This window comes from Diplotaxodon limnothrissa, linkage group LG4 (assembly GCF_057381915.1).
Source record: "Diplotaxodon limnothrissa isolate DT_005_m linkage group LG4, D_limnothrissa_male_GT1.1, whole genome shotgun sequence".
In the NCBI taxonomy this organism is placed as follows: Eukaryota; Metazoa; Chordata; class Actinopteri; order Cichliformes; family Cichlidae; genus Diplotaxodon; species Diplotaxodon limnothrissa.
Window position 1 is genome coordinate 20,904,896 of NC_140599.1, and position 27,783 is coordinate 20,932,678.

General features: G+C 42.1%; 2 protein-coding genes across 2 annotated transcripts in view; one reads left to right on the plus strand and one right to left on the minus strand.

Moving 5' to 3' along the window:
- coro7 (coronin 7) overlaps positions 1-27,783 on the minus strand; it is a 104,532-nt gene that overhangs the window by 25,799 nt on the left and 50,950 nt on the right. The window lies entirely within an intron of this gene.
- vasnb (vasorin b) lies at positions 874-21,928 on the plus strand. Its single transcript, XM_085352445.1, has 3 exons — positions 874-926; positions 7,338-7,380; positions 19,482-21,928. Exons 2-3 carry the CDS (start codon positions 7,376-7,378, stop codon positions 21,553-21,555), a joined length of 2,079 nt encoding a protein of 692 aa, XP_085208571.1. The 5' UTR covers positions 874-926; positions 7,338-7,375; the 3' UTR covers positions 21,556-21,928.

Here is a 27,783-nt window from a genome sequence, read left to right on the forward strand (position 1 = left end):
AGTTACTAACATATTATTCTCATTTAATGTGAAGTTGAATATGCCATAGATCACTTTTTAACCCCCAGCCTTTTCCATCTGATTAGGCTTTGGCCATTTCTCCGATGGGTTCTTCCATAAGGCAACAACTTCAGCTGCTAGACACACTAAAACAGTATAACTTTCTCCACCTTCTGATCATTGCTAATCTCCATTCAGATTATCCATGACTTTTAACTTTCAATCTTTCTAATCAAACCTGTTCTGGTCCACTCTATTTTTAATCTTGCAGGCACTCCCTATTTATGCAGAAGGTTAATTGGGGATCAACTGGTCACTTTGATTGACTGCTCTCACCATTCTCTGTATCCAAGCAAAAACCTGTATCAGTTTGCTTATTTCTTGCAGAGAAAGCCACAAACAGTGCTCTGAGGCAAAGTTAATGGTCCCTCAAAGGAAATGCGACTAACTTTTTGTAAAAGTAAATAGTAAGATCAGTAATGTATCTTGCTCAAAACAGGTCACGCAGGTAGGAATTAAGAAATAGTGAGCTGAAAAGAGCCTGGAATTTCTCTCCTTCGCACTCTGCAAAGCTGCAAGGTGAGATGTTTGTTGCTCTCCGCTCAGCGCAGGAGTGCGCCCAACTGCAGCGCGCCTCGCCCCTCCCATTCCTCCGCTTTAAACTCTCCTCTGTGCTCACCAATAAAGCGCTTTTTGTCCAGGGAGTTGGTACTTGAACGCATTCCTTGACATGGAGGCAGGGGTACCCCTCCAAGGATTTCATGAAGACCGTTCCTTGTAAGTTTCATACGTTCACAGAAAGGTCTCTTTTTCCGAGAACGCACGCAGGGAAACTACCAGGTTTGGAGTTATATCGTTGAAGTGCTCTTCTTGGATAAAGACACAAGCGCGACTGCGCTTCCAGCTTCACTTTTCCGAAGTTACGGGTAAGAGTTGACTTACTTATACTTACTTATATTTTAAATGGTAGAGTGAATATTGTTTTGTTTTGTGTGTGTGTGTATGTGTGTGTGTGTTTTAGCTCTAAAACACTTTCGGCATGATCGAGTCCAGCGTAAAGACGCGTGAACAGGGATATATTGACAAACGGGGTTAAGTAAATGATCATTTTAAAAACATCTGAATCGACTGACTGTCAGAATAAAATGAATGTATAACAGAAAAAAACACTCCAGCTGTTTGTCGGCTTTATTTCCTCTTTTGAGCACAAGCTGACAGTGGTACCGAGTTTTTTCTCTCCTGTGACAACTTTCTTAACAAAAACTCGCTCAAATAATTCAACAGACTCGTGTCTGCTTTGCAAAAACGCGTTTTGCTTGTAATGTACAGTGCGTTAAACACGAACCTGTTTCTCCTGTAAATGCACAGCAACTAAGTGGAAATCTGAATTAAAAAATTTTTTTAAATGGGTTATTTGCATAGATGCGCCGCTGAGTCATTGGATTCAACAGGTTTATTGGAGATGTGGGCTCCATTAATTCTCCAGACAACAAAACGCGAGTTCCTTTATATTTGGAAAGCGCGTAAATAAACCAAACAAACCCAGAAAACAGAAAACGCGAGCGTGTGCGCGGTGCAAAAAGAGCCGCCGGGACGGTAATGAGGCGGGCTGGTGTTGGACCGCAGGACGCCGTGCAGCATGCAAGAGCCGTGCCGAATGTCTACACCGCACCGAGCGGTGTCCACCGCAGAGGACAGCTGTTTTTGGAACCACACAAGGGGACGTCCCACAACACCAAGTTCAGCAGGACACGAGCGCTGAAACGGCTCCAATACGCACACCACTCAAAGTTGCAAATTTAGTACATTTGGTTATTTTAGCATTTGGACGGTCATTGCTTTCAATGTGAAGCACAAACTGTCGAGGAAGTAAGGGCTATGTTTCATAGGAGCAACATTATGAAGCATGCGCTGATTAAACCTCAGATTTTGAGTAATTCCATAGATTAAAACACAACCATGTTTCATTTGTATAACGCCAAAAGCCAGCTGCCAGTAAAAAGCTTACTGAAGCCCCGTTGCAATAGGCTACTAATAATTGGGCTGTCCATCAAATGCTGCTACTGTTATTAAAAGGGATTACATAACTTCATTATTATTTTTAACATTCTGCGCAATTTGACTTTTAGCTGAAGGCATTTCGGTGCAGAGACATAAAAAATGAAACAGTTGCTCAGATGTGCGGAAAGGTAGAAATCTACTGCAAGTGTGCAGCAGAGCAGTGAGCCATGGGGTCACATTCCTGAAAGATTAAATCTCACAGTGATCAAGCCCACCAATAAACCAGCATCCAATCAAGTGACAGGATCAGCAGGTTTAGACAAATCTCAGTGTGTCTGTGTCTGAAAATATGATCTCACCTTTCCAAATAATGTGCCAAATTAAACATACTAACGTCAATCTCACCAGCTTTCTTTCATCTCTGTTTTATTATGTGAATAGTTCCAAATACTCACCTGATCAAAAAAAAAAAAAATCTAATCTAATAAATCACAGTATATCTCATCACTTGAATCCTAAATTCAGTCCTCAGATGAGCATCATTTATAAGGCCCACACAAACAGATGCTGCAAATCACCCGATCCGTCCCAAGGCCAAATAAGCAGCACAAACTGCCCCAAAAGCCTCTCTATTACCACCAAGTGTTTCCTCACAGACTATAATTACACTACAGGAGAAGCTAATGTGTTTCTGACAGTATAAAATAGTTGTAATCTGTTTATATTAGGCCAACAGAAATTGCAGAGCAGCCACAGGAGACCAATTATCCTCCACTAATGTGGAGAACTTTGAGGATAATGTGTGGAAGAGATGGCAAGACAACAGCGCAACAGACTGTTTGTGGGCACAGCTTGGAATACTACAGAATGCAGAAGTGTGCTTGAATTTTTTAATATGTTAAGTAAGACTAAAAACATGTAGAGACTTGACGCTTCATGTTTCAGTGACTGTTAGACCTAGAAAGTAACTTGTTGACACAACCGTCTCAGTGATGAAAGAAGGATGATTACAGGAAGAGATAAACAAGGAAGCTGCATGTCTTCTGTGATGTAAAAATTTAAGTCAAAGACTTGCAGTTGTGCACGGGATACATAATAACCTCGGACTGATTATCCGTGCTCCACTTTCCGGTATATTTATTCCCCTTAAGTGTCTGACTGTGGATGGGGAAGCATGACTAAGGCGACCCCTTTGTTCTAGAATCTAATTTATACAATTAAGCACAGGCCTGCTGTCACACCACTGTGACAGTGATGTTGAAACCACAGGACCCATCAAGATCTGGTTACCAACGTTGTGTCAGCCTGTACCTTTATCTGTTATTTTTATTACTTCTGGGGGTTTTTTTTTCTTTTACAAAATCAAGGCCAGTGTTTCATTATCTGTGCAAAAGAGCTCGAGAGGGAAAGAGCACTGATGTCTAAATCTGCTGCAGATGATGACTGACAGTTGGTGATCTTTAAGTTTTTTGTTTTGAGACGAGACAAAAAGATGAGCTGGACATCTTACAGTAGCATCTGCTGCCTATAAATCTACTGATTATTATAATGAATAATTCTTTTCTTTCTCCAAACTGTTTAAGAAGGGAAGGATTTATCTTTTTTTTATGCCAATTAGCAGCAGTGGCTGAATCACCCTTCCCTCTGTATCAGAGGGATTAGAGGGTTAAAAGTCAGGTACGTGAGGCGAGGAGGCCTAGGGAAGGGAAGAGTGGAGAGATATGGGGGGTAGAGGTACAAAAGGAGGACAAGAGCGGGGCAGTTACGCAGCGGGGAGGGAAAGGAGAGTCGACAGGACAGAAAGTTGGAGTAAGTGTGCAAATATGTGTGCGTGTGTTTATTTTTCTGGAGAACACGTGAAGCTGGAGTCTCATCGCAATTAGCAAGGAGTCTGTGTGAGCGATTCAAGGAGTGCAAATCCTCCTTCCGGGTACCCCTTTTCAGGTGCTTCTCAGCAGGGGGTGGGGGGATTCTGCTCTCTGGTTGACAACTAAGAGCTGGAGCTCCTCCGTTATAAGAGGCGTCTTAAATAAAACCCCTGGCTTCAAAGGCCTCAGCCTCAAACATCAATGCTGAACCAGCGGTATGTGGAGGGCAAACCCCAGCCCATACGCCTGCCAAGCTAAATTGAAGAAGAGCTTGCCGATGCATCCAAATGATGCGTTCAGAAGAACCACTTCAAAACCTTGCATAAATAGACACACACATGCAAAGGGATCTGCGGGCTTTGGAGTGCCCCGGATTGAGTGCAAACCCCAAATAACTGCTGTCCTCCGTGTCCATATGTCCACAGAGACACGCAGGCCCACTAAAGTCATATTTCACAGCTTTTCCCTATCTCTTGTTTGAAATGAACCGCTCATGTGATTAACTGCGCTATTTTTTTAACCTTCTCACTTGAGTGGAAAATCTGCAAAGAGGCAAAAAATAAAATCCCCCAAATTCCAATGGAGTAGAGAGCGAGAGAGAGCGAGAGAGAGAGAGAGGCAGATGGAGAGTAACAGAGAGAGAGAGAGGATGAGAAGGAGGATGCTCGTCCCAAGTCACCACAAATTGCTGCATTTCAGTGAACCTATAAAAAAAGGAGAAACGGCTCTTAATCTAAGGTTGTAATTACTTCTGGCCAGCACTGTAATTAGGAAATGAGCCCTGAACCAGATTTTACTGGGCAAGAGCAAAAGCAAGGGCAAATGCACACGCGCACACAAGCACAGGGCTAAATTATTTGCCGCCAAATGAAAATTTGGGGTATTAATAACAAACTTTGACACAAAGCATTAAGTTTAATGTCAGTTGTTAATGTTTCACTAAGAAGTGCATGTACCTTTGGGTTAGTGTTCGTCTGCTCGCAGCTGGGTCACCAAGTGTGTGAGACCATAGAAAGTGGTCACTCACATTTTCATGTAAGCGTGTGTCGCTTACAAGGTGACACGTATGCACACAGTTGCTCTCTTTCATCGCACCAGACAGTGCTTTAGTCCGCCGGGTCCCGTTTTCCTTAAGGTCTATTTACACGGCTACCAGCAGACACAGATAGTGTTGTTATCTGGCGCTGTCCACCCTGATAAAGAGCCAGAAGCCTGAGCCTTACTCAGAAACATCTGAGCATGCATGCACATATGCCTGAAGACGATCGTGCATCAGCCTGCATGAACCGAAAGGCAGTTGTGACAGTGACAAATCTGTATCAATGACAAGTCGCAACTTGTCACTGGTACAGATTTACCCAAGAAGAAGCTTCCAAGAGTGTCACATTAAATGCCAGCCATCCAAGTAAAAGGCACCTGTTTATTTATTCCACCCAATTCTTTTAGCAGTTTAGCTTGGACTGATGTTCTGAGCTGCAATCTTTCAGTTCATATTGAACATACATTGAGCTAACCAACTGTTTTCAGTTTTACGTGATTACTCCACAACAAAACGGTTCCAGTGTTATTGTCAAGCTGCTCAGCTCCCTCCTATCGTACGAGAGTTTAAACCAGATGGGAAGGAGAAGAGAGGGAGGGAGAAAGAAAGAGAGAGAAGGAGAAACAGAGGCGACGAGGGTGAGGTGATATTTATGTTGAACAGATGAACACAGAGGAAGGAAGAAAATTACAGTGGAGAGAAAAGCTAAAACGTATCAGTGCTCCCAAAAAAGGACAGAGGGAGTCAGAGAGAGATTGAATATCAAAGTAAGCCAATAATAGCGAAAAGAGAGAAAATAAGAGGTACAAAGCAGGTTAAAAGATACTACAAATGTTTTGGTAGCATGCAGTCTGCACTAATTAAAGACCGAATGTCTTTGAGACAATAGTGGAAGAGATTGTTTAAGCTATTAAGGGAAACCAAGACCAGGACACTGTTGTTAGCAGTTTAGTCTTTTGCAGTCATGTAAGACGTTTAGCGGTAAAAGACAATTTGTATCTATTTTAGGGTGTCTAGTTCCACTTTGAAAGCAAAAACATTTACAGTTCAGCTGAAGGACTGTCTGAGAGCGGGATACAGTGACCTCGGGTAACAGATCCGTGGGTTGTGTCAGCAGAAAGGAGTCCCCGTACTTAACTTAGCAGCCACTCATGCAAGAAGCGCTCGCTCAGCCACTGCTGGATTTACCTGTGCGAATGTATGCAAATCACAGGGAAAAACACCCACTGACCGCACACGTACGTTCACAAAAAAGCTTCTGTGTAGCAGTCCCACAGACAAATAAACATATGGATGCAGAGCGCAGCACGGGCCTCAACACAGGTCAGTGTGCCAAAGCCAGCCCTGCAGTGCAACAGGTTATTTTCAGATATAAACACTACACCCTTGACATGAAGGAAGCATGTGGCTGCTCAGAGATATGCTACACGCAAAGTGAAGTCAGGTTTCAGGAGTCACACAAGCCAGGTATAACACGTGGTTTTGTAGTCACTCTGTTTTTCGCATCCACAGACTGTGACTCAGAGCTTAGATATATGAAAAATGGCTGCTTAGCGGGAACTTTCTGGAAGAGTCAGGCCGGTTTATGCTCCGCGGACAGATATACAATGCTGTACAGTACACAGAGAAAGAAAGGGCATGCTGTGTTTCTTAGGTAATTATCTCAGAAACCATTTTAGAACAGCATTATATCAATGAAAAAGAAAAAAAAAAACAACAGTTTGCCAGTAGAAAAGAATGTTGAAAGTGCTTTTGGCTAAATGCCTCTCACAAATAAAACATCCATCAGGCACTCTTTAGGTTTTTCCCCAAATCAACTAATGTTTATGATCCTGTAATCACATTCAGAAATAACATCTGATACCAGATAATAGTCACAGAAAGCAGCACGAACATGAACGCACGCACAAATTGTGCTGTGGTTATGGCTAAAGCAATGTTCACCATTAAGAAAGAAATGAAGAAAGCGCGGTCAGCTTTTGCCAGCTGATATCATAAAATGAAAAGCTGTTCTTGGCTTACAGTGGAAAGCCTAATTTTGCTCTGAAATAGAAATAAAAACCATTTGATTGAATAACAACATGCTGCACAATTCTGCGTACAGTACACAACTGCAGTTTATGGCAGATGGACCGATACTACAGTCCATCTGTAGTAGGAGATGATGGAGAAAGAGTGGTCGGCCCGCATTCTTCCTCTGGCACTCCATCATTTTCGTGTTGTTGCCACACGGCTCTGCCATTGCTCGGCGTGCTCCCACACTCGGGTGGAATTTACCCAATTAACAGGAAAAAAACTTCCTGTTTCACTTATGTGCTTTTGACAAGACATGAAAGGGGGCTGGATTCCAAATAAGTAGAAAAGAGGCACTCAGAAAAATATTGCAACACCTCTCTGGCTTGTTTTTACAACTCTTGTGTTCCTTACAGGGAAAGAAGACCTGAAGAAGAATAGTGGAAGCATCTTCATGGGGTGAGTTTTAATTATATCTGAAAGATGTGGTCGTTTTACTTGATACCAAGGTGCAAAGATAGCTTAAGTTATTATACAAGAAGAAAAAATAGACAGAAAAGTAATGTAGTATTTTTGGCACGGGCTAAATAATACAGCCCTGTGAATATTTGCACCAAGAAACCCAAACGGCACGCAGTTGGCGGTCTTTACCATGTTAACCATAACACTCTGCTCCCTCAATGGGATCCTTTCACACAGCTCTGAGCCTCTTAACAAGACTGGCAGGAGAACAAGAGCGCCTCTCTTAGCACACACGGCATTTAATAGATACAGTGAGGCTGTGTAGAGTTTCAGACAGAGGGAGAAGGAAAGGGGGGAATGGAGGAAGTTTGAAGTTTAGCATGCCGGTCTGGTTGCTGGAGAAAAAGGTAGAATAATGACCCTGTGTTTGTTGAAAACATTTTCTTAGTAACCTACATGGTTTCTGCTGTTTTGGCATTACTTTCAAATCCCCTCAAAGTCTGGTGACACCATCGTGATGATATTCCAACAATAATCTTAAAGTATTGCACATGAAAAAGAAGAATATCTGTTTTATCATTTAAAAGTTTTTGTCCTGATCAGTGGAGTCACCCCTCTCAGGAAATCCAGATATAAACAGACAAAAAATGAACACAATCCTGTCGGTATGCAGTCTATCAAAAACAATGAGCGCTAAACTTCAGACTGGCCATTAGAATAGTCAATCTGCAGCTTTTTAATGTGTTGCTGTATCAAGAGTCTAGTCGGCTTGTCTTGTTTTACTGTCTGACAGAGCAGGATTCACCTACACGCTCCTTCTGACCTCTCATTCTCCATCCAGCCTGTGTCGTGCTAGTTCTCAATGAGCTGTAACAGGAACTGTGTGGGCTTGTAAAGATACACACACACACACACACAGGATATGGCATAGCCTTGAGCATCTGGACGCACATCGCTACTTTCACTAATTGCCTCCCCCACCTCGTCCATCTCAGGGAAAACAGAGATGAGCCGAGAAGATTGGTGAAACTGAGTTCTTCTCCTGCTGCTTTTGGCTTGTAGAACATGCAGACATTCCTCAGGTCGAGGTTTCGACTCGCTCGCTGTAAATTATTTGCTATGCAGTCAATGCTTCAGTGTTAAAACACACACTGACTCCATTAATGCCATGATCCTGAAGTTTTAACATCAACACTGCCTTTGACTGCAGCATACGCTGACATCCTGCATGCTTGTTTTTCCTGCCTTTTTCTTAAGCATTTACTGTAACACTACACACGTCTAGCCACACCTACACGCTCTTCAATACGAGGTAAAATATGGGTGTACGTACATAACGAGGGGCTGAATTCAAGCCAAATGTCTGGGTGTGAGCAGTCTCTGCTGGCTCTGTGCTTTGAATGTCCAGAAATGCCACAAGTTAGTGCACTCTTGACACCGCGGCAAGAGTCACTTAATATTGTTAATATTTTTACCTAAAAGCAAACATGTAAGAGCAAACAAAGGTGTTCCGGGATATTTATATACCGTGACTCAACCATACGTATAGCCAGATCACACACACGTGTGAGCAAACACTTACACAGGTAAGCATTGTTCCCTATGTTACAGGTCAGCTCAGGAATCTGCTTGACTCACTTAATGACTAGCCTGAACGACTGTGTCGATGAGAACTGCTCTCAATGTAGACAAATTGCTACGATAACAAAGAACCATTTATGTCTTCTCTCTTTTACTGAATGTTGGGTCTTCTCTGGCTTTGACTAACCGAACACAGACCTACAGAAACACACATCTTTTATACCAAATGCCAAGATCTGGGTCATAAATCACACTCTAATTTGAATGTGAACCATCCACTGGTTTCTACTTATTTCTCTTTGACATACAAATGAGATCAGCTGATTTATTTTCACATTATAAGAGGTATACTGTACACTGATTTTGATGGCCTTCTATACAATCCATCATTTAAGATAGATTGCAGCATTCGGCAGAAATGTATCCTGAATTGTGCATACTGACAGCCTCTAGGGAAAAGCAGGCTAAAGGCTCACTTATTTACACCTCCTCTGCTGTCATTACCCTCCTCGTCTCCCCTCCTTCATCTTGTTTAAGTGTTAGGAAACGCACACCTGCTGTGGGCAGCCTGCTGAGTTGTGGGTCACTGTTGATGTCTTAATAGACTGTTGCTGAATGAGGTCTTTACAGTCTCTAACATGGCAGAGCTCACCTGTTTAATCAGCTGTTGGCACAGGTAGCGTAGCATGTCAGTGTGGTGATAAAATGCTGGCTCACAGCATCCTATTGTGTGTCTGTGGATTTTTTTAAATTTAATTTCCAGACATTGCAGTGGAGATTATGAAGTAATAATTGAGATGTAATGCATTATATTTAAGGAATGATATTGAATGGGGGGGCTGGTTCTCTAGCAAATTATGAAAAGGATTACATAGTTAATGAACTCAGATTTCCAAGAGACCAGTTTGAATACCCTTAAAAAACACTGGTTGTAATTTCTTAATAAACAAGTCACAGGGCACCTGAGGCTACGGAGGAAAGGCATGTCAACCTTGGGGGTTGGGAAAACTGTGCCGCCTGACTGTTGATTTGCCAGCCAGGCTCCCCAGCGCTGGCGCGGTGCCGACACAGGCAGCAGTTTCACAATAAATTCCTTTGTGACATTGTAATCAGCACCGACGATCTCCAGTTCACATTTATCTTGTGTGTGGCACATGTCTAAGTTGTTTTTCTGTTTTGTTTTTTTAAAAGGAAAAGACTGCAGAGAAGAATAACTAGAAAAATAACAAACGGTAACTTGTGGAAAAGGTAGGGGTGTAGGGTTAGGGCCCAGAAAAACAGGTATGGTGCCTGCCTCCGAGTGATGTTTCTGATACAGAAGAAAAAGCAGGACAGCTGCACTACTGCCACTATCTTTACGTAACAAAGAATTAATAATACTGACAAGTGAACGTGATTCAATCTGCCACTCACTCGACAGCAGAGACTACCAAATCAGCGGCTTAGCTCAAAGCTAAAATAGACAATTTATCAGTAATTCACTCGGCTCTTTTCCCATCGCCTCTCTCATTTTCTATATTGTCATAGTTGAGCAGTTAGAGAAGGCAAACTCCCTTTTAAGATGTAGCTTAAATACCAAATAAGACCTGTTATCTCTTTGACCTCTGTACATCTCATTGAGAGAAATGTCCTGTAGTGCTCATCTTGTTGTATTATTGCAGACAGGTGAAAGATGTGTTGACACAGTCAAATGATAAAACTGTCATGTGCTGTGTGTTTAAATGTATATTTCCAAGTCTGCATGCTGAACGTAGTCTAAATCCTAAACTGCATTTTTATTAAAGAAGCTGATATTTACCTGTCAGCACTACTGCACTACTGCTCCCCTTAAGCTTCTGTTTACCATCCCCATTACTTTAGCCCGGAGCTCTCATTAGTCCAGTTGTGTTCCTGTCAGCGACATGAACAAACCTGAGGGAAGCAAAAGGGGCAAACAGAGGAGCAAGTAGAGTGCGGGGCGCAAAAATCACAAGGCTGAGACGGGGAATTTCAGAGATATTTGTGTGACGTGTTAAACAAGAGCACCTTCTGTTATAATGCTGTATTTGTGTGTGTGTGTGTGTGTGTGTGTGTGTGTGTGTGTGTGTGTGTGTGTGTGTGTGTGTGGCAGGGGGGGGTTAGAGTAGATACTCAGATAAACAGTAGCAGCTACAACGGTTCAAACAATAAGAAGAAAGATGACACAGACAGGCGGATGGATAATATACGAGCGCTTCGTCAGTACGTGTGGCTTTGTTTGTCTAACAAGGATTGCCAGCCTGTCAGTCAGTCTGACCTGGAGGCACTCATAATCCTGCTTTGTGCCTGAATCATACAAACAGGATAAAGATGAAAACAGTGTCAACAGCTGTCCACAAAGTAGGACCATACCCTGATCTTTTAATAAAAGCAAAGCTTAAGAGTGGTTTATGTTAATTCTGGCCTATGCTTTAAAGGAGACTTACCAGGAAACTAAAGTGATTTGTACTATGGAAAAAAAATGCAGGCTGGCTGGTTTCAGGTAGATAAAGGTCATAGTGGCCAGGGGACAAACTAGCATTTGTCATACCGGAGTCAAATGAATGCTACTGGAGCAGACAGAGTGTCAAAGTGTGCACATTATTTTAGGCTCACTGATAGAACAGGTCCACCCAGTCGCTTTAAACCGCAAAACTTACCACACATGCAACACACAGACGCACCGTCCTGTTATGTCAGGTGTTTTGAGGACTGTCAATAGAAGTCATTCTGAATCACTACCTGCTGTCAGTCACAGCTTGCTATGGGTGTTTCTACCACACACACTCCACAGATGTGTGGACAACTGCAAACAGGGTCAGCGTGCCAGAAAGCACAATGAAGTTTTGATTCTGGGTAGAGGCGTGGTTAGCCATACACAGGATATGAAGGCACAAGCCCAGACTTGGAGAAAGTCCAGTTTTTTGTGACACAAGGATGTCATATTTACTGTTTCCTGGTGATTTAGTACTCTTGGACTCAGGCAGTGACTTCTTCAATGGTGTGGTTTGCTGTTGTGTCTGACTGAAAAGACCAACAGAGAAAAGACCAAGGGAACAAGAAACACTGCAGGAGTAAACACCAAGGAGAAATAACAAAACAGATCAAAGCACAGGTTGTCGTTGGTGAACTGAAATCTGCTGTATCTGTGTAATGTGAGTTTCCCATGGTGAGGATAGCAGATAGATGCGTATGTGAGACCTCTGACTGTCTGTCTGTCCCCAAAGGTCACAGGGCAGGGTGCGCTGATGAGAGACTGGCGTCAAAGTCGAGACAAAACAAGTGGACCCTGTGTCTGAGACACAGAATAAGAAGATAATAGAAGACACAGCCTCCGTCAGTGCATCCTGTGTCTCCTCTCATGTGAGCTTTTATGAAAACAAAATTGGGTCTAGCGTCTACTACACCATCAGTCATATCCTATAGCAATAAAACAAAAGGAAATGGCCCACATTTCCTTTTGGAACTCGTAGTAGATGACCTCTATGCTCTAAAGCTCAGAGGAGGCACAACTAGACTGCACACATGCTACTGCAGAGATCCAGCTCGTCTGGTTTTGGCTGCCTGGCTGCCCACCTCTGCTTGTTTCCTTTCCCCTCTCGCCTCCGCTTAGGTAGGAGTCCGCAGCCGGTAAAGGCTGGAAGTTTGGCGCAGGTAACAACATTTACTCAGACACACTCCTGAGGTTTTGGGTTTCATGCTGCCCTGGAGGAGGAGAGAAAACACCTGTTGTGAAGATGAGGACTTATAAGGCTCAGGTAAACACGGGTGTAACTGGAGCTGGGTGTGTACCTGTGTCGAACAAGGCCTTTTATCTATGCTGTCTGGGCCAGAGTTACAACAGACAACAACAGAATAGCAAGAGAAGTGGAAACAGAGCCTGACCTCTGACCGCCAGGAGACACTCTATGCTTCATTGGCTCATTGGTTTTATTGTTCCATGGACTGATGCTATATAACCAGATGAATGGAAGAAATACTGTTTGGCTTTCAGACTCTTCTGTGCTAGCATTTGCTGTCTTTATTTATATAGCATCTTTAGTTTTCTTTCTTCTGCCACTGGAGTCAGTGGCGGGCCACTATTATTCTCATATTCAGCTTCACACATTCTCATTGTTGGACTCTGCTAGAATAGCTTTGCATGATTCATAGATGAAAATAATCCGTAATTATCTTATACTGACCCTTGTAGCCATGTGTAATATAACCTAAAAAATGTAATGGTTTGTAAATGACAGAAAATAGGCTTGAAGTTGGTGTCGTGTTTATGCACAAATTGTTTTGCCTATATATCAAGGATGCTGCAATGAGTATAAATTTTTCCTACCAGTGCTTAGAGCCCTGGTTTTAACATAATTTGATCTGAAGTTGCCACACCACCTAAGCCCTGCTGAACTGGCCACGCTAGCCTCCTCAGTCTCCCTTGCAGCTGTATTTTGCAACTTCATTCTTAGCACATTAAAACAGATGTGTTACACCGAAATCCAAAATGTAACTACTCAAACACAGAGCTGCCCCACAGTGCTGAAGATATACTGTCATGGTCCTGGGCCGTGTTGGCCCAGTATTCTTAGTTCTCTTGTATTTTTGTATTCAGTTCCCTGTTTAGGTTCTGTTTCCTGAGTTGCCCTGTTATGTGGTTCCCTGTGTGCTTTCCCTTTGTGACTCTCACCCCCTGTGTGCCCCTCTATGTATTCATGAGCCCTTGTCCCCTTTCGTGTTTTATTCCATGTTTTCCCCAGCCTGTTATGTCTGTGTTCTCCCCGTGCTCTCTCCTCCTGTCTGAACCTCTGTACTTCCTGTTTTACTTTGACAGTCTCTCGTCAGTATGCGTCATGTTGTGTTCACTCCTGCCCTGTCTCGTTATGATTATCTGTGTCAGCTGTGTTCCCCGTGTGCTCCCACTTCCCTCGTTAACCCTCTGTGTATTTATGTCTGCGTCTCCCTCAGTTCTGTGTCGTAGTCTCCCTCATGCTGCGTGGATTTCCCTGTGTCTCTCTCCAAGTATTAGTTTATTGTGCCCAGTTTAAGTTTTGTATTTTCCTGTCATCCTGTCAGCAATAAAGCTGCCTTTTGAGTTCATCCCTTGAGTCCGTGAGTTTTGCGATTGGGTCCTCATCCTGCCTGCCACACAGCCGACCCTGACATATACACAGTTTTATGTGAGTGTTACTATTCTACTACCCTCCCATTCACCCCTGGACTGTATATTATTGCTCTCTTTCAAGTTCTCCAGCTGCAGGCTCTAATTATTGCTTCACATTGTCGTAATATGCAGGCACGTTTCGACCTATAAATCCGCAGATGAAAAGAGCCGCCTTTAACACCGATATTGAAGCGGCTAGTTGAGATATAAATCACAGTATGGAACGCTTAAAGTGTAGAAAGTTGAGAAAAGTGCATCATTGATCTGTTATTAGGAAGCGGACCAACTACAACCTGCCTGTTTATGAAAACATCAGCCCCATCATTCAGCACTAGCAGAAGCAGATGTACAATGGGTGAATTAATTCCCTTTTTTCTTGTGGTAAGGCTGAAATCAGTAGGAAGCTTTGTTTGTAAAACTGCTACAGAGCCTAACCCCCTCTGTACCACTACAAAGCACAGCAGTGATACTGTGGCTTCAAGAGGAGTATTACCAGTGACAAACTCAGTAAAACGATCATTCTTCTCTTGTTTCACATTCCCCTCCCTTCCGCCTGGCGTGTTTGTTTTCTGTCTTCTTGATTGACCTTGATGTAAGTGCTGCATTAGCAGAGCATATTTTGGAATGTGATCTGTCTTTTTAACAAAGTTACGACTGGCTTCACTTAGATTTTAATGCAGCTGAGCCTTGATCTTAAGAGACACCTAATCCTTTCTTGCCTCGTTACAATTTTACCATTATTTGCGCTGACAGCACACAATGATGAAAGAAAACAGCCAATGGCTTTTGTGTAAGCAGAAAATCTTGCTATCCTGTTATGATCCTAAAACCTCTGAGCATCCCTTCACTGAGCGTTGATGACATCAAGTGCTGCGCTCCTCGTGCCACCGTAAAAATGTGTTTTCTTATCTACCATAGTTCAACAGGTACAACCAGCATCAAAATGACAAACAAAAAACGTGTTGGCTTATAAACAAATATTTCCTGCATTTCACGCTGTGATGGCAGTCTTGCGTTAACATAGCTGACATTGTTTGAATTCATACTTTAAGCTTTGTGTTTCTGGTGTCTGAACAGATGTTTTCATGTCTCTCCAGAGCTACATTACATGCAATCTTGTCATCATCAAATATTCTACATAAGTGTTTTTTTCTCCCCTTCAGCTTCATTTCTAATTATCTCTTGACCCTTTTGTCACGTTGATGGATAGCCCCACAGGATTGTGGATAACAACATCCATCTGGGACACTGCTGACAGTGGAAAGGGACAAGAACATGAGTGTGTTTGGAGTGTGTGGGCTTTTGCCTTCTCATAGATGGAAAAGCTGCAAAAACAGAGAGGGAAAAGATTGACACTGGAAAGGATTATTATGTATGACTAATATGAAATCGAGTATGAACCAGCTATAATAAGTTAGCTCAGCTTGCAGAAATAGTAAATATTATATTAGGGCACCGCAGAGCCAGCAGGCCTGTGCATACCTACGTAGATGATACTCTAATGTGCATACCACAAGCATTGTTCCCTTAAAAGATAAGGAACTTTTTTATTGGAAGCCTACGCTCTGCATTGAGCAGTCTTATCCTCTTACAGTAACTTGGCATGTTGCTCTCTGACCCGGCTTGCCAAATTATGCACAATGACGTGTGACCAGCCTAAACTCATACACACCACAACTTTCTTGTTGCCTTCATTACCCCTCAGTGTTGGCCTTCGGCTCTAAAGATAAAAACTCTTGACACTCATCCAGCCAGGATTTAATTGTTGAAGCCCACTTCAAAGCCAGGCCTTATTCACCCTGGTGCCCCTGCTGACAGAAACCCGCTCTCGTCTTCACTGCTGCTTGTGTTTTCTTTTCTTCCTTATCTTGAAAAGAAAGAAAAACCTGGATAAGAAGTGAGAGGGGGGGAGAGGGGAAAATGCTTTTGTTCCTTCCGTTGATTTTTCTTTCTAAGGCTCTTAGGCAATGCTTTCCCCACTATTATTATGCAAAGATGTTCCCGAAGTCTGTTTTTTCTTTTTTGTGTGTGTGTGTGCTTTCCTCTTACTGTTTCAGGCTCTTGGGTGATACTGTGTATTAATCAGCCAACATGTCTTCTTCTAGTATGGACCAGAAACCTGAACTCATGCATAAAAACCCCACAGAAGTAAGCACGATTATCGCGTGACAGACAGACAAGGTCACATTAATTCAATCCATTGTCGGTTCATAAACCTAAAATAAGCTTCCTTACTTTTTCAAACTCACCGGCTGTCTGTCTCAGAAATATCTCAAATGCACAGGGGAGAGAAAAGGAAATTACAACTCAAGGAGAGAGAAAGAAGGCTAAAAGGGAGGGGGGAGGGCCATTCCTCAAAATTTTAATCTCTCTTTCAGCCCTCCACCTCCACTCACAGGAGGCAGTCAGTACCAGAGCATATTGGATCAATGCTGCACTGACGCCACAACTGCACCTTATCTTAACCCCCGATCTGCATAAGCCACACATTTGAAGGGAAAGAAAGCAGGCAAATCTAAACTATCAAGCTACAGTTTATCTGTGATCTGGCTATATTCGCTGGGTAAATTCCTCCCCATCCACCTCCACCACAGTTTCTCCTCCATTGGGTTATCAGATGTGCCTGGCCCACTTTGGAATGAGGCACGCTCAAATAAACACGTTGCCCCGGGGAGCTACGGTAGAATCGCCACGATGAGTTTCTAAGAAAAATATTCAGTTTTATCTGCATAGCTTACTCTTCTCTCAAAGCTGCCTTGATGTTGTTGTATATTCTGGCAGCGGACCCCTATACCCGTGTCTGGCCCTGATATGTTGTAACAAAGTGAAGTTCCGCTATGTCCAGAAGAAATAAGAACATTTTTTTGGACAACTTCTAACACTCAATATACTTTTTCTACATTTTGAAGAAGGTTAAAATAACGTGTGTGTACCCTCTCTAATACACACGCGATATCATGGCCTGAAACTAAAATGCAGCACCCTGCACAGTGATGCTATGAAAACCTGAAACCATCTGCATGCATTCCAGCTGTTGTTTGATTCTCCCTATCCTCTTTATCTCCTGTTTATCTTCCCAAATCCTTTTATTTTTCCTTGCTCTACACACATATGCAGCACAGCAGCTACACTTTCTTTTCCCCTTTTTTCATCTATGCATCCATAATTTCTGAGCCTGGTCTCAAAAAATGAGTCTCCAAGACTATATCTGGCCTTTGGAGTTGTGACTCAAGTATTTGTTGAGTAGAATATGAATTTCTGAACAGGTGAAAATAAACTATATCACCTGTTTAAGTGAGTGTGTGTATTTAGTCATAGTCGCCAGCAAGCTTATGTCATGTTTGCTTTCAGCACGAGATTTTCCAGCACAGAAGGCGTCTAACTTTCTGCATGGCTGACAAAGCTGGACAGTGTTTCCATCCTGTTAGCAGGTGCAGACTCTAAAAACCCGCTAGCTGTTTTGCTTAATAAACATGTAAGGTTTGAGCAGGTTCATGTCATTAACATTTGGCTGAACAGAACAATAGTTCTGCCTTGTTGGAAAGAGTTGGCAGTGGGAGCTCAAGCCTATGCCATAGTTGCTTTTAGTTTATACACTGGAGAAGGAAAATAAGAGATGGGGAACTCTTTCCAAGGAGGTTGCAATTTCAAGGAGGAGCGGAAAGAAAAGTATGCCAAAAGGGAAGGAAAATAAATGCCATAGCTGTGGTGTGATGAGATGATACTCGCCCTTCCTCTGGCTCACTGATGTAGCTGCCTTGATCTCCTCTCCAAGTTCAGACATTGGATACAATGACTTTTTTTGTGCATGTTTTATTAAAAAGTGAAAAGAAAGACCAGAGCATGATATTGAAAAGTTCTTAAAATTTACATTTACTCTTTTGCCACAGTAACATTTACCGGGCCTAAAACTTATACTTTGTATTAATGAAACAGCAAAACATGGCTAATGATGCCTACTGCATGAGTCAATTAAGGAAAACAACAACAACACTTGATTTTAAACCCTGTATTTAATCATAAATAGTACAAAGACAACAAATGCTGAACCTGTACCAGAGATTATGGAATTTTTATACTATTTATTTAATTTAAAGGAGATATTTTTCACATATTAACATGTAAGTTTGGGGGAAAAAAGAAGAAAAAAAAGAATAGAATCAAAAAATAAAACACACAATAATTTATTTGGCTATTTTGGTGAAATGAGGAGTGACCCCAGTTAAGCAGTGTAAGAACAGTGTTTGTGTAGTGCAAATAACAACTGCATCATTTAAAGCCCTAAAACCACTTTTTCAAGTAACTAAAATTAAATAGTGATATTAAATAAAGTTGACTGCTAAAATCATCGAAGGTGGATAGTGTTGCCTCGTTCTCCAAGGCTGTCTGACTTCTCTATTTCCATTCAGTCCTCTATGCCTCTTCACATCCCTCTTCTCCTTTGAGTTCTTTCAAGCACTGTGTTGACACTTCCAGTGTATTTGTTTTAAGGCCTGGGCTCATTTTGGCTTTGAATCACTGTAATATATCTTATTGATGTTCTACTCTCATCATCAGCAGAACTCCTCCTTCAAACCCAGTTGAAGACGTTTATTAGACATATATAACTAGTTGGCAGGCTGTGTATCAACAACACGGGAAGTGTGAGTCATATGGCCAATTCTTCACAATCGGGTGTAGCGTGGCATACATTATACACACAGACACACAAAGGTGACATGGTTATATTAAACTGAAGATACTCAGGCATGGATTTAATTGTTCAAAGGACATTCGTCTGTTTCACTGGCTCTTGAGAAACAGAGAAACACACTTTGTTGCAGACAAATAGCGTGTGGTTGACAGGCTTCAGTGCCAGTCATTAGCATAGGGAGGACTGTTAACTTTAATCCCACAGAGTGTACGGTGCTGTGTTGGCAGTCTAGATCCAAATTTAAAACTGTGAGATCACTGCATATATCTTGCTGCACAGACTATTACATAGGCAATGTCTTTTAGCCAGAAAAGTGTGGCAGGGTGCCATTATGTCAGCTTTTCACAGAGTATGGCATCAGGCTCGAGACTGAGGTCATGGACACAGCCCTATTGTTTGACCACCTTTGATCACTGGCTGCACATAGTTAAAGCCTTTGATAGTAATCTGGCTTCATGAAATTCAGTAAAGAGCACGCTGTGAATCAATAACTCACTCAAGCCAATTTGGAAAATCTCTGTTGTTCTACATGCCCTTAAATGTATGTGACTGATGACAAAGGCCATAAAATGTTTATATACTGCTGTTGTATCCTATTTACCGGTCAGTACTTATTCTTTATTACTATGAATGTTTATACAGTTGACTAATAGGTTTTTTTTTTATGTTATCTTGTTTCAGGCTGAGCATGGAGAGAGTCAGCACCATGAAGATCTTTCACATTCCTGTGATCCCCTTTGTGTTTCTCCTCATCCTTCCTGATGGCATCTTTTCTAGCGAATGCCCAGTAGATTGCAGCTGTTCTTCAGGATCCATTTTTTGTTTCCAAAGACGTTCCTCTACCATGCCAAAGGGAGTGGACCCAGTCACAAAAAGCCTCTACCTGTTTTCCAATGGGATTGAAGGCTTGACAGCTGAGGACTTTAATGGACTACAGAACCTGGACATGCTGGATCTCAGTCAAAATAAACTAACCCATCTTCCCAATCGGGTGTTTGAACCTCTGATTTCTTTGCGAAACCTGGACTTGTCATCCAACCAGATCACTCACATTTCAGAGGAATGCTTCCACGGTATGAAACTGCTTGAGCGTCTTTATTTATATAGTAATCACATCAAGACTATCCACCCTGCAGCCTTTAATGGCTTGGAGCACCTAATTGAACTCAAACTGCAGGGGAACCAGTTGACATCCCTTCCAACCCTATCAATGTCTCATCTGCTGTTGCTGGACCTTCGCTTTAATACTTTACCCACTTTGGGTCCTTCAGACCTTCAGACCCCAAACCTCGAGTCACTCAAATTGGGAGGTGTGGGGCTTACCAGTCTGAATGAGGAGCTCATAACTGGTCTGAAGAATCTCCATGAATTGGACATCTCAGAAAACGAAATCGAGTCTTTTCCCTCAGTGCTTAAAGAGACCCCAGGGCTGATTCACCTTAGCCTGGCTGGAAACCCAATGGGTCCTGTTAAGGTTCAGGACCTGCAGAACCTTGGGGAGCTGCAGGAGTTGGACATAAGCAGCCTCAGTCTGCAGGGCCTCCCTGAAGAGTTCTCCCAGCTATTCCCCCACCTCAGAAAGCTCACACTTGCACAAAATCCCTTCAACTGCCTCTGCAACTTAGCATGGTTCCCGAGATGGCTCAGAACCCAGAGCATCACCCTTGAGAAAACAGAGGAGACCCGCTGCCATTTCCCACCTATCAATGCTGGAAAGGTATTAGAAAGACTGGATCATAGAGATTTTGGCTGTCCTACCACAACCACTGTCACCACTAGTACTGTAAAAACAACTACCACCCAGCCTGCTCTAGTCACTACCTTCCCAACAACTACTAAGGTAATTCCCGCTCCTCGGGCCAGTGACAACCCCACTGAAAAAGAAGGTGATTCTCCGGACCCCCCTGTTCCTGCGTCCCCCAGTAGCAGCATAAACCCAGACGAGGATAATTTCTGTCCCTCTCACAACTGTCTGAATGGGGGTACTTGTCATTTGGACCAACGTGGTCAGGTAATGTGCACCTGTCCACCTGGTACCTCTGGCATGTACTGTGAAATCCAAAACCATCACCCACCTTCACCACCTGATGCAGAACCCCACATACCAACTGTCACTGCAGACACACTCGACATCAGCTTGCGTGAGATAACCGGAACTTCTGTCCTCCTGGACTTTCATCGCTACACTGAAAAGCAGCCTAACATCCATGGAATCCGTTTAACCTACCGCAATCTCTCTGGACCAGATCGCAGACAAATTCAATTCAATCTCCCTCCAACCTTGCTGGAGTACACACTTAACGGCCTGAATCCTAACTCCACCTACATGGTGTGTGCCAGTCCATTAAGGTCCCCCAATGGCATAGACAGCGTCTGCACCGAGGTCCATACAGCCCCTCGAATCCTTAGAGGCACTATTCCACTGGTTGAGGATCCAAAGCTAACCAAAATGCTGGCCCCTGCAATTGTGATCCTGCTACTTCTTATACTGATAGCAGTAGCAGTGGGAGTGGTATGCTATCTTCGCAGGAAGAGGACCAAGGGCAACCTAGACCTTGACTGTGATCCCTCCCAGCTAGAGTTGGATGGAGTTAAAGCTGGCTTAGACAATGGGCCCCTGCCTCAAAAGCAGTTGCAACTTATGATCCCAGAACCTGCTGTTCAGAGTGGAAATCAGGAATATGAGGTTTTACTACTACAGGATCACTGTATGTCAAATAACAACATATCTTTACATAAGCCTTCCTGCTTTTGACAACTGCCTTTTTCACTACTCTAATCCCAATGAGGATTTTTAAATGTTCAACTTTGCCCTCCTAAGTAAAAAAAAGAAAAAGAAAAAAGGAGCAGCTACTGCCGTTGTGAAAGTGGACAACAAAGTGTCAGCTGACCAACCAGGAAACAGGAAGATGGACATATATTGAACTTCCTGGTTATTTCGTTGTCTAAGCAGACGTTAAACAAGTTCAGAATTTGCTTTTGGACTTCAAAAAGCATAAAATGTGCTTTTCACTCCATTTAAAGGCTGCATATTTGCTTGAATGCAGTCAGGCCCCATGGTGTGATATGATGCTGGAACTCGTGTTTTTTTTGTCATTGACTGAAAACAGGGTTAAGAGACAGAATCACCTCATGCTCTCCTTTATCTGTCCATAAAGGGGTGTGGACTAAAATGGGGTTGTGCTGCCTTTCCCGATCACACCAGCCCAACTAAAACAGTCAGCAATTTTTTTTTGCTGAGTGTAACTCATCAGTACTACCCCACAACGGGATCAGTGCTTGCTTGCTGTGAATGACCTTTAAGACACTAAATGAAGTTGTGCAAAGAAAAAACTGATGCCTTTATTGTTTTATCTGGCTCTAAGACTTTGTTATGTATGTTTGTCATGCTTTTTTTTTTTATATCTGTGTCTATTATTTTTTTAAAATTGTGCAACATTGTGACTGTTAACAGCCCTCAGCACCCTCCTCCCCACCTCTTGTGACTAACAGACAAAACAGCAGATTAAAATCTTTGAAGATTAAAACTCATTGGTACCAGTAAAGTCAATCAAAGAGCTTTGCCCCCAGAATATCAGACAGTCTAAGTAGATGTGAGTCTGGACAGAGTCAAGACTAAATCCCCCTTCTCCATACTGGAGCCCTCAGCCTGCTTTGCCACCACAAAGAGAGGAGGTAAGCAGGATTAGAAAAAGTACAGAGTGGAGCAGTTGACATATCCCCCTCTGTTTCACAGGTAATTACAGTAAAACACTTGACAATACGCAGCAAAACTTCGGATACCTTATTTATGGTTTATAGTCACCGTTTTATCCCTCAACCAAAATACACTTAAAACATACTAACCGGCCTGGCTGACAAAAAGTAAAGCAAACAGTGGATGTGTATTGTGTTTCCCTTGATTAAAAAATAGCCTGCATGTAACGCTATGCACAATTTCTCTTTGGCAAGCAGGATCCCGGTTTTGCTCATTCGTACTAAACGAGACTATGAACAGGCACAAGCCAGAATGCAGCTAACAGAGTGTTTATATTGTTGTGAGACTAGCAGAGATCCACTGCATGACTGCTATTATTACAGACAGGTCAGTAAGCTCCAAAGCAAATTAATGAGAGGTGCATGAGGGGGTGCAGGTGCGTGTATGTGTGGATGCGTATGTGTGTGTGTGTATGTGTGTGTGCAGATCTGTCATCATCAGCGATAATGCAAGCACATGTCTTGCACAAACACCTGTATCAGTTAACCCCTTTATGTGCCCACATGCCTGCGGAGGTACTTAAGCAACTCCACTTAAAGGCAAACACACCAAAGACACCTCTGTGAATGTCTGTAAAGTTACCTAAGGTATTTCCAGTGTACAGCTAACAACTCTATGCTAACGTAAGCGTCTGGAGAACCCACGATCATGTGATAAAACTGGAATATTTTTTTCTGTAAAATATAAAATATTGAAGATCACCACAAGTATTTTCGATGTGATTGTTAATTTTTCCCTGTTTACTTTGGGAAACCCTTTGCTATTATGTGTTGTTTATTTTTTACTCTGTGAACATCTTTGTACAAGTGGAAAAAGTGATATCATTAAATGAATATCCAAAAATACAAATCATCCTTTTTGTATTTCTTTCTATACATTTTTGCTGGTGTTTATTATTCTTAATGGTCTATAGCTGCCTTAACATTTACAATCAGTCTATGCCACCTTATTGGCAAACAACACTTAGCATGTGCCTGCCAACTTTTTGTTGCCATTGTCATTCACCAATCATATTCCTAGCTATATGGCCACTAGTATTATTAAATTAAAAGAAGCTCTGTTTGTTTATGATCACACTTTTGCTTCAGTCTGAACACAAGTAGAGTGGCTACAGCAATACAAACACCACAAAGTGCCACTCCTGTCATCCAAGTCTCTGCTGTAATATTCAGAGTGAGGATTTTGCATAAGCACGTCAAAATGTAATTGGATCAGCACTTCAGGTGCAGCTTGGTGTGGAGAATTTTTAATCACACTTTGAGCATCAGTAATCCAAGTATTATTGTTATTAGCTTTTTGATTATTAAGTAGTACCATCACCATCCCTTTATGAACACCATTTTCATCTTCTACTTCCAGCAGGATAAAGAACCATCTCACAAAGCTCATATTATGTCAGAATGGTCTTGAACATGACAGTACGTTCACTATAATTAAACCCATAGGGCACCATTGGGAATAGGTAGAACAGGAAAGCTATGCTATAATGTAAACACAGAGCAATATAGATGGCAACATAGTGAATCTATGATTTAAAAAGGATTTAATGCAGTTCTAAAGACAAAAGGCAGTAAAACCTAGTATTAAGACGTACCTAATAAAATGGCTGGTGATGACAGACATATTATGTAGGTTCAGCCTCAGTCACATAGACCTAGAGACCTATTAGAGACCCCCTATAACAACCTCTGGTCACAACCTGTTGGTGAGTGGTTGCGGGCTGTTGCTAGGTGAAATGGTCACATAGAGGAGATCATTCGTCCTCAAAGTAAAGGTTGCGCTCAGAGTGGGGCACAACCTTACTGGTTTGTATTTCACATTTTCAAGTTTCAGTACAGCTTGGTGTGTGTTTGCGAGTCAAGTCGGTGAATACTGTACATTCCTAGTACAGCGTTCTGGCAACGAACAAGGCGACTGCAAGGAGCTTTTTTGTGCAGCACCCTCTTTGTTACCAATTTCACCAGACATCAACTACTTCAAACTGAACTGGAAAAATGTGTTTTTCATCATTCAGTTTTGGCAATATCTTTGACATCTTTCACTCTAGTCTACATGTCAAAGCGTCGTTGAACAAGATACTGAACTCTGAGTCCATTTACCATTTAGAGATAAACTGACTTCAAGGTCAGACGTTTGAAGAAGCTCTCTCTGTTATGTCTTTGGTAGAGCATTTGTTTTGGGTTAAAAACTAGATTGGGTAATAAGGTGAATCCTGTTTTTTTTAACTTAATAGATTTAGTTTCTTTTCATTCTTTATCTTTAAGGTATGTTCTAAGGTTTTTGCTTGCCTACATTTTATCTTGCAAGGTAATCTTTAAGCTGAGCCTGATGTTTCCTTGAACATAAAACAATGATTCCCATTCTCTTCTTCATAATGAGAATTATAGCCTATTCATATGACACCATTATCGGATTGGTACCGAGTACTGGCAGATATCTCAAACCAGGGTATCTGTATCGGATAGTAAGTGGAAAAACATTGACCGTGCAACCCCTTCTACAAACTATTGAATTCTGTCTGCTGAATCCAGCCATAATCCACTACCCAAAACAAACGTTTATAACTGTTTAATGTCGTCTTTCAGTGCACGAGAGGTCTTGTAATTCTTCCTTGCCAGCAGTGTGCTGAAGGCAAAATGGAAATAAAGATTATGATTGAAAACAGGCAGAGGAAGGTAATAAATGGATTTAACCATTATGACTGACTCACTAAATAAGTAAGCGTTGTTTGCTAACCCGTACAATAAACAGAACTGCCCACCCATGTGTTTTATAGGTAGGATGTTGGTATGGGGATTGATGCAGGATGCAAGCACACACCCCCACACCCACAAACAAAAGCAAACTGGCCCATAGCTGTGAGCGGTTGGTCCCACGCTAACAACACAAACACATAAAACAGCACCACTCCTGTCATGCAGGCACTATTATATCAATTTGCTCAGATGGCACAAACTTCCTGGTGAAAAAAAACAGAGGAAATAATGCAGGAACCTAGAGGTTAGTGGGTTTTAACTGTTTTTTGTCCTTTTAAAGCAGTTTTAGCCACCATGTTTTTTTGAGGTTCTCAATATTTATCCAAACTGCTATAGACACACTTTTTTTTAAGGTGTAAAGGGACTTACCGTCTTTTGTACAAATAATTATTACTGTATATGTGCAAGCTGCAGTGACTCAAGGTTTGAGAATTGGATATGTAAGTAAATAGGAAGAGGTGGAACAAAGGAAGTTTCTGTGTGTGGGTTCTCTCCTTTCCTACTGTAGAACAGTTCCTCTTTTTTCCCCCTGGCTTTAATCCTGGACAAGAGCCAGTTTTGACACTCACTCAGCCCACCCTGCTCAGTGGTCCCTACTGTAGTTTTGTAATTTCAAGAGACTCACACACACACACACACACACACACACACACACACACACACACACACACACACACACACACACACACACACACACACACACCTACATAAAGTTATCTTTTTTCCCTCTTCTATTCCTTTTCTTGGCCTTTCTTTTCCCCGCATTCCCTATTTTTTCTTTCTAATTAGTTTCCACATTCAGGGTTAAGAAGAGGCAGCCAATGACAGAGTGTTGGAGCACGGGGTCATGTGGCTGCAGGCAGCATTTGCCTTCCCTCGGCACTTTACAATCTTTAATTCAATTGACCTTTTCGGTCGTTTCTCTCCCCTCTCTCTGCCGCTCAGTTTTCAATTTTCCAAATATCCCCACTGCCCACACGACACATCTGACCTCCCAGTAACCTCCAACCATCTCTCGGACATCAGTCTAGATTATTTACAGTCAGCAGTTGAGGAAATGAAATTATTGACAAAAATCATAAGATGAAGCATTCAGCCTATTATAACCAGCAAAGAAAAAGCAGATAAATAGATGACTGATATCTTCAGTATAAGAACATCTATACTGGTGCAAAGGTTACTGCTTTAGTAATGCTCATCAGCACACACAAACTGTGTTTTTTCCTTATCAGAGGAGAGAGATTCGTAGTATTGCTGAGCTGTATTTCGTTCCTTGTGATGTTGGTGTGTGGTACAAAATAAAATTGTGGCAGAAGAGAGTAAAAGAGCAAAGGGGGAAAAGAAAAGCTGAGCAGGGAAAACACACGACCACTTTGTTTTTTGGATCCAGGTTCTCCAGCTCTAGTTTTTTGGCTCTCTGCACGCTTCTTCTCCTGCCTCACATTCCACATTTCCCTCCTCTAAATCTTCCTGAAAAGTACTAATAACAGATGAAGGCTGGTGTGCCACTGGTTTCTCTCATGCCATATTACTGTATGCCTGTTCCAGCAGATGGCCTAGCTGCTGCTCTGACCAAAAAAAAAAAAAGCAACGAGGAGAGAAAGAAGGGAAAGTCAGAAAGAAAGAAAAACAGGGAAAGAAAGCAAAGGAAGAATTTGACTTTGGTTAGTTCTTGGCAAAATACATCAGCAGGCACACATGTGATTCATTTCACGTGCAGTTCGGTGAATTATTAGAAATAAAAACAAATGGCAGCCTGATTTCCCGAGTACAGATATTTCTGTCCATGCAAGGCATGCATTTGTGTCTCTTTCAGTCATCGTCTCACCCTCGCAGGAGAGCGCTCACTGATCCTCCATATCATTTCTACAGTGGATGGACAATGCAAGCTGGCAGTTAATGTACAACAGAGGCAAATGGGGGCTCTACATTGATTTAAATATGGATTTACATAAAGCAATACCCTAGGGCTGCAAGCATTTTAACTCTTAATTTAATTCATAACTTATGGAAAGAATAGTACTTTTTCACATTCACATGTTCATTTGACCTCAGATCTCAGTCACGTGAGCATAAAAGAGGGAAAAATCTATGTTCCCCAAACAATAGCAAGCAGCTGCTGGTGCTGCTGTTCAATCGAAACGTTCTCAACTCAACTATTCAAGTTGTTGTGACAAGTGTGAAATGAAATAAACTTTTCCTTTATTAATTTTCTTCATTATTGCTTCATTCAGGCATTTTACGTTGCTCTGGCGTTTGGCAGACAAGATTTCTGTGTGGTTTTTCACAAGCTAGCAAGGTGTCTAAAGACTCGAAGAAAAATCTAAACAGAAATGAGAAAACCAGAAATGAGGAGTGATGAGCCAACGAGTGCTGCAATATAAAAAGCAGAGGATGGAAAGAATTAGAGGAAATTAAAGAGGTGGAGCACTGATGAAATGCGAGGGGAGGGGGTCTGCTGTTTCTGGCT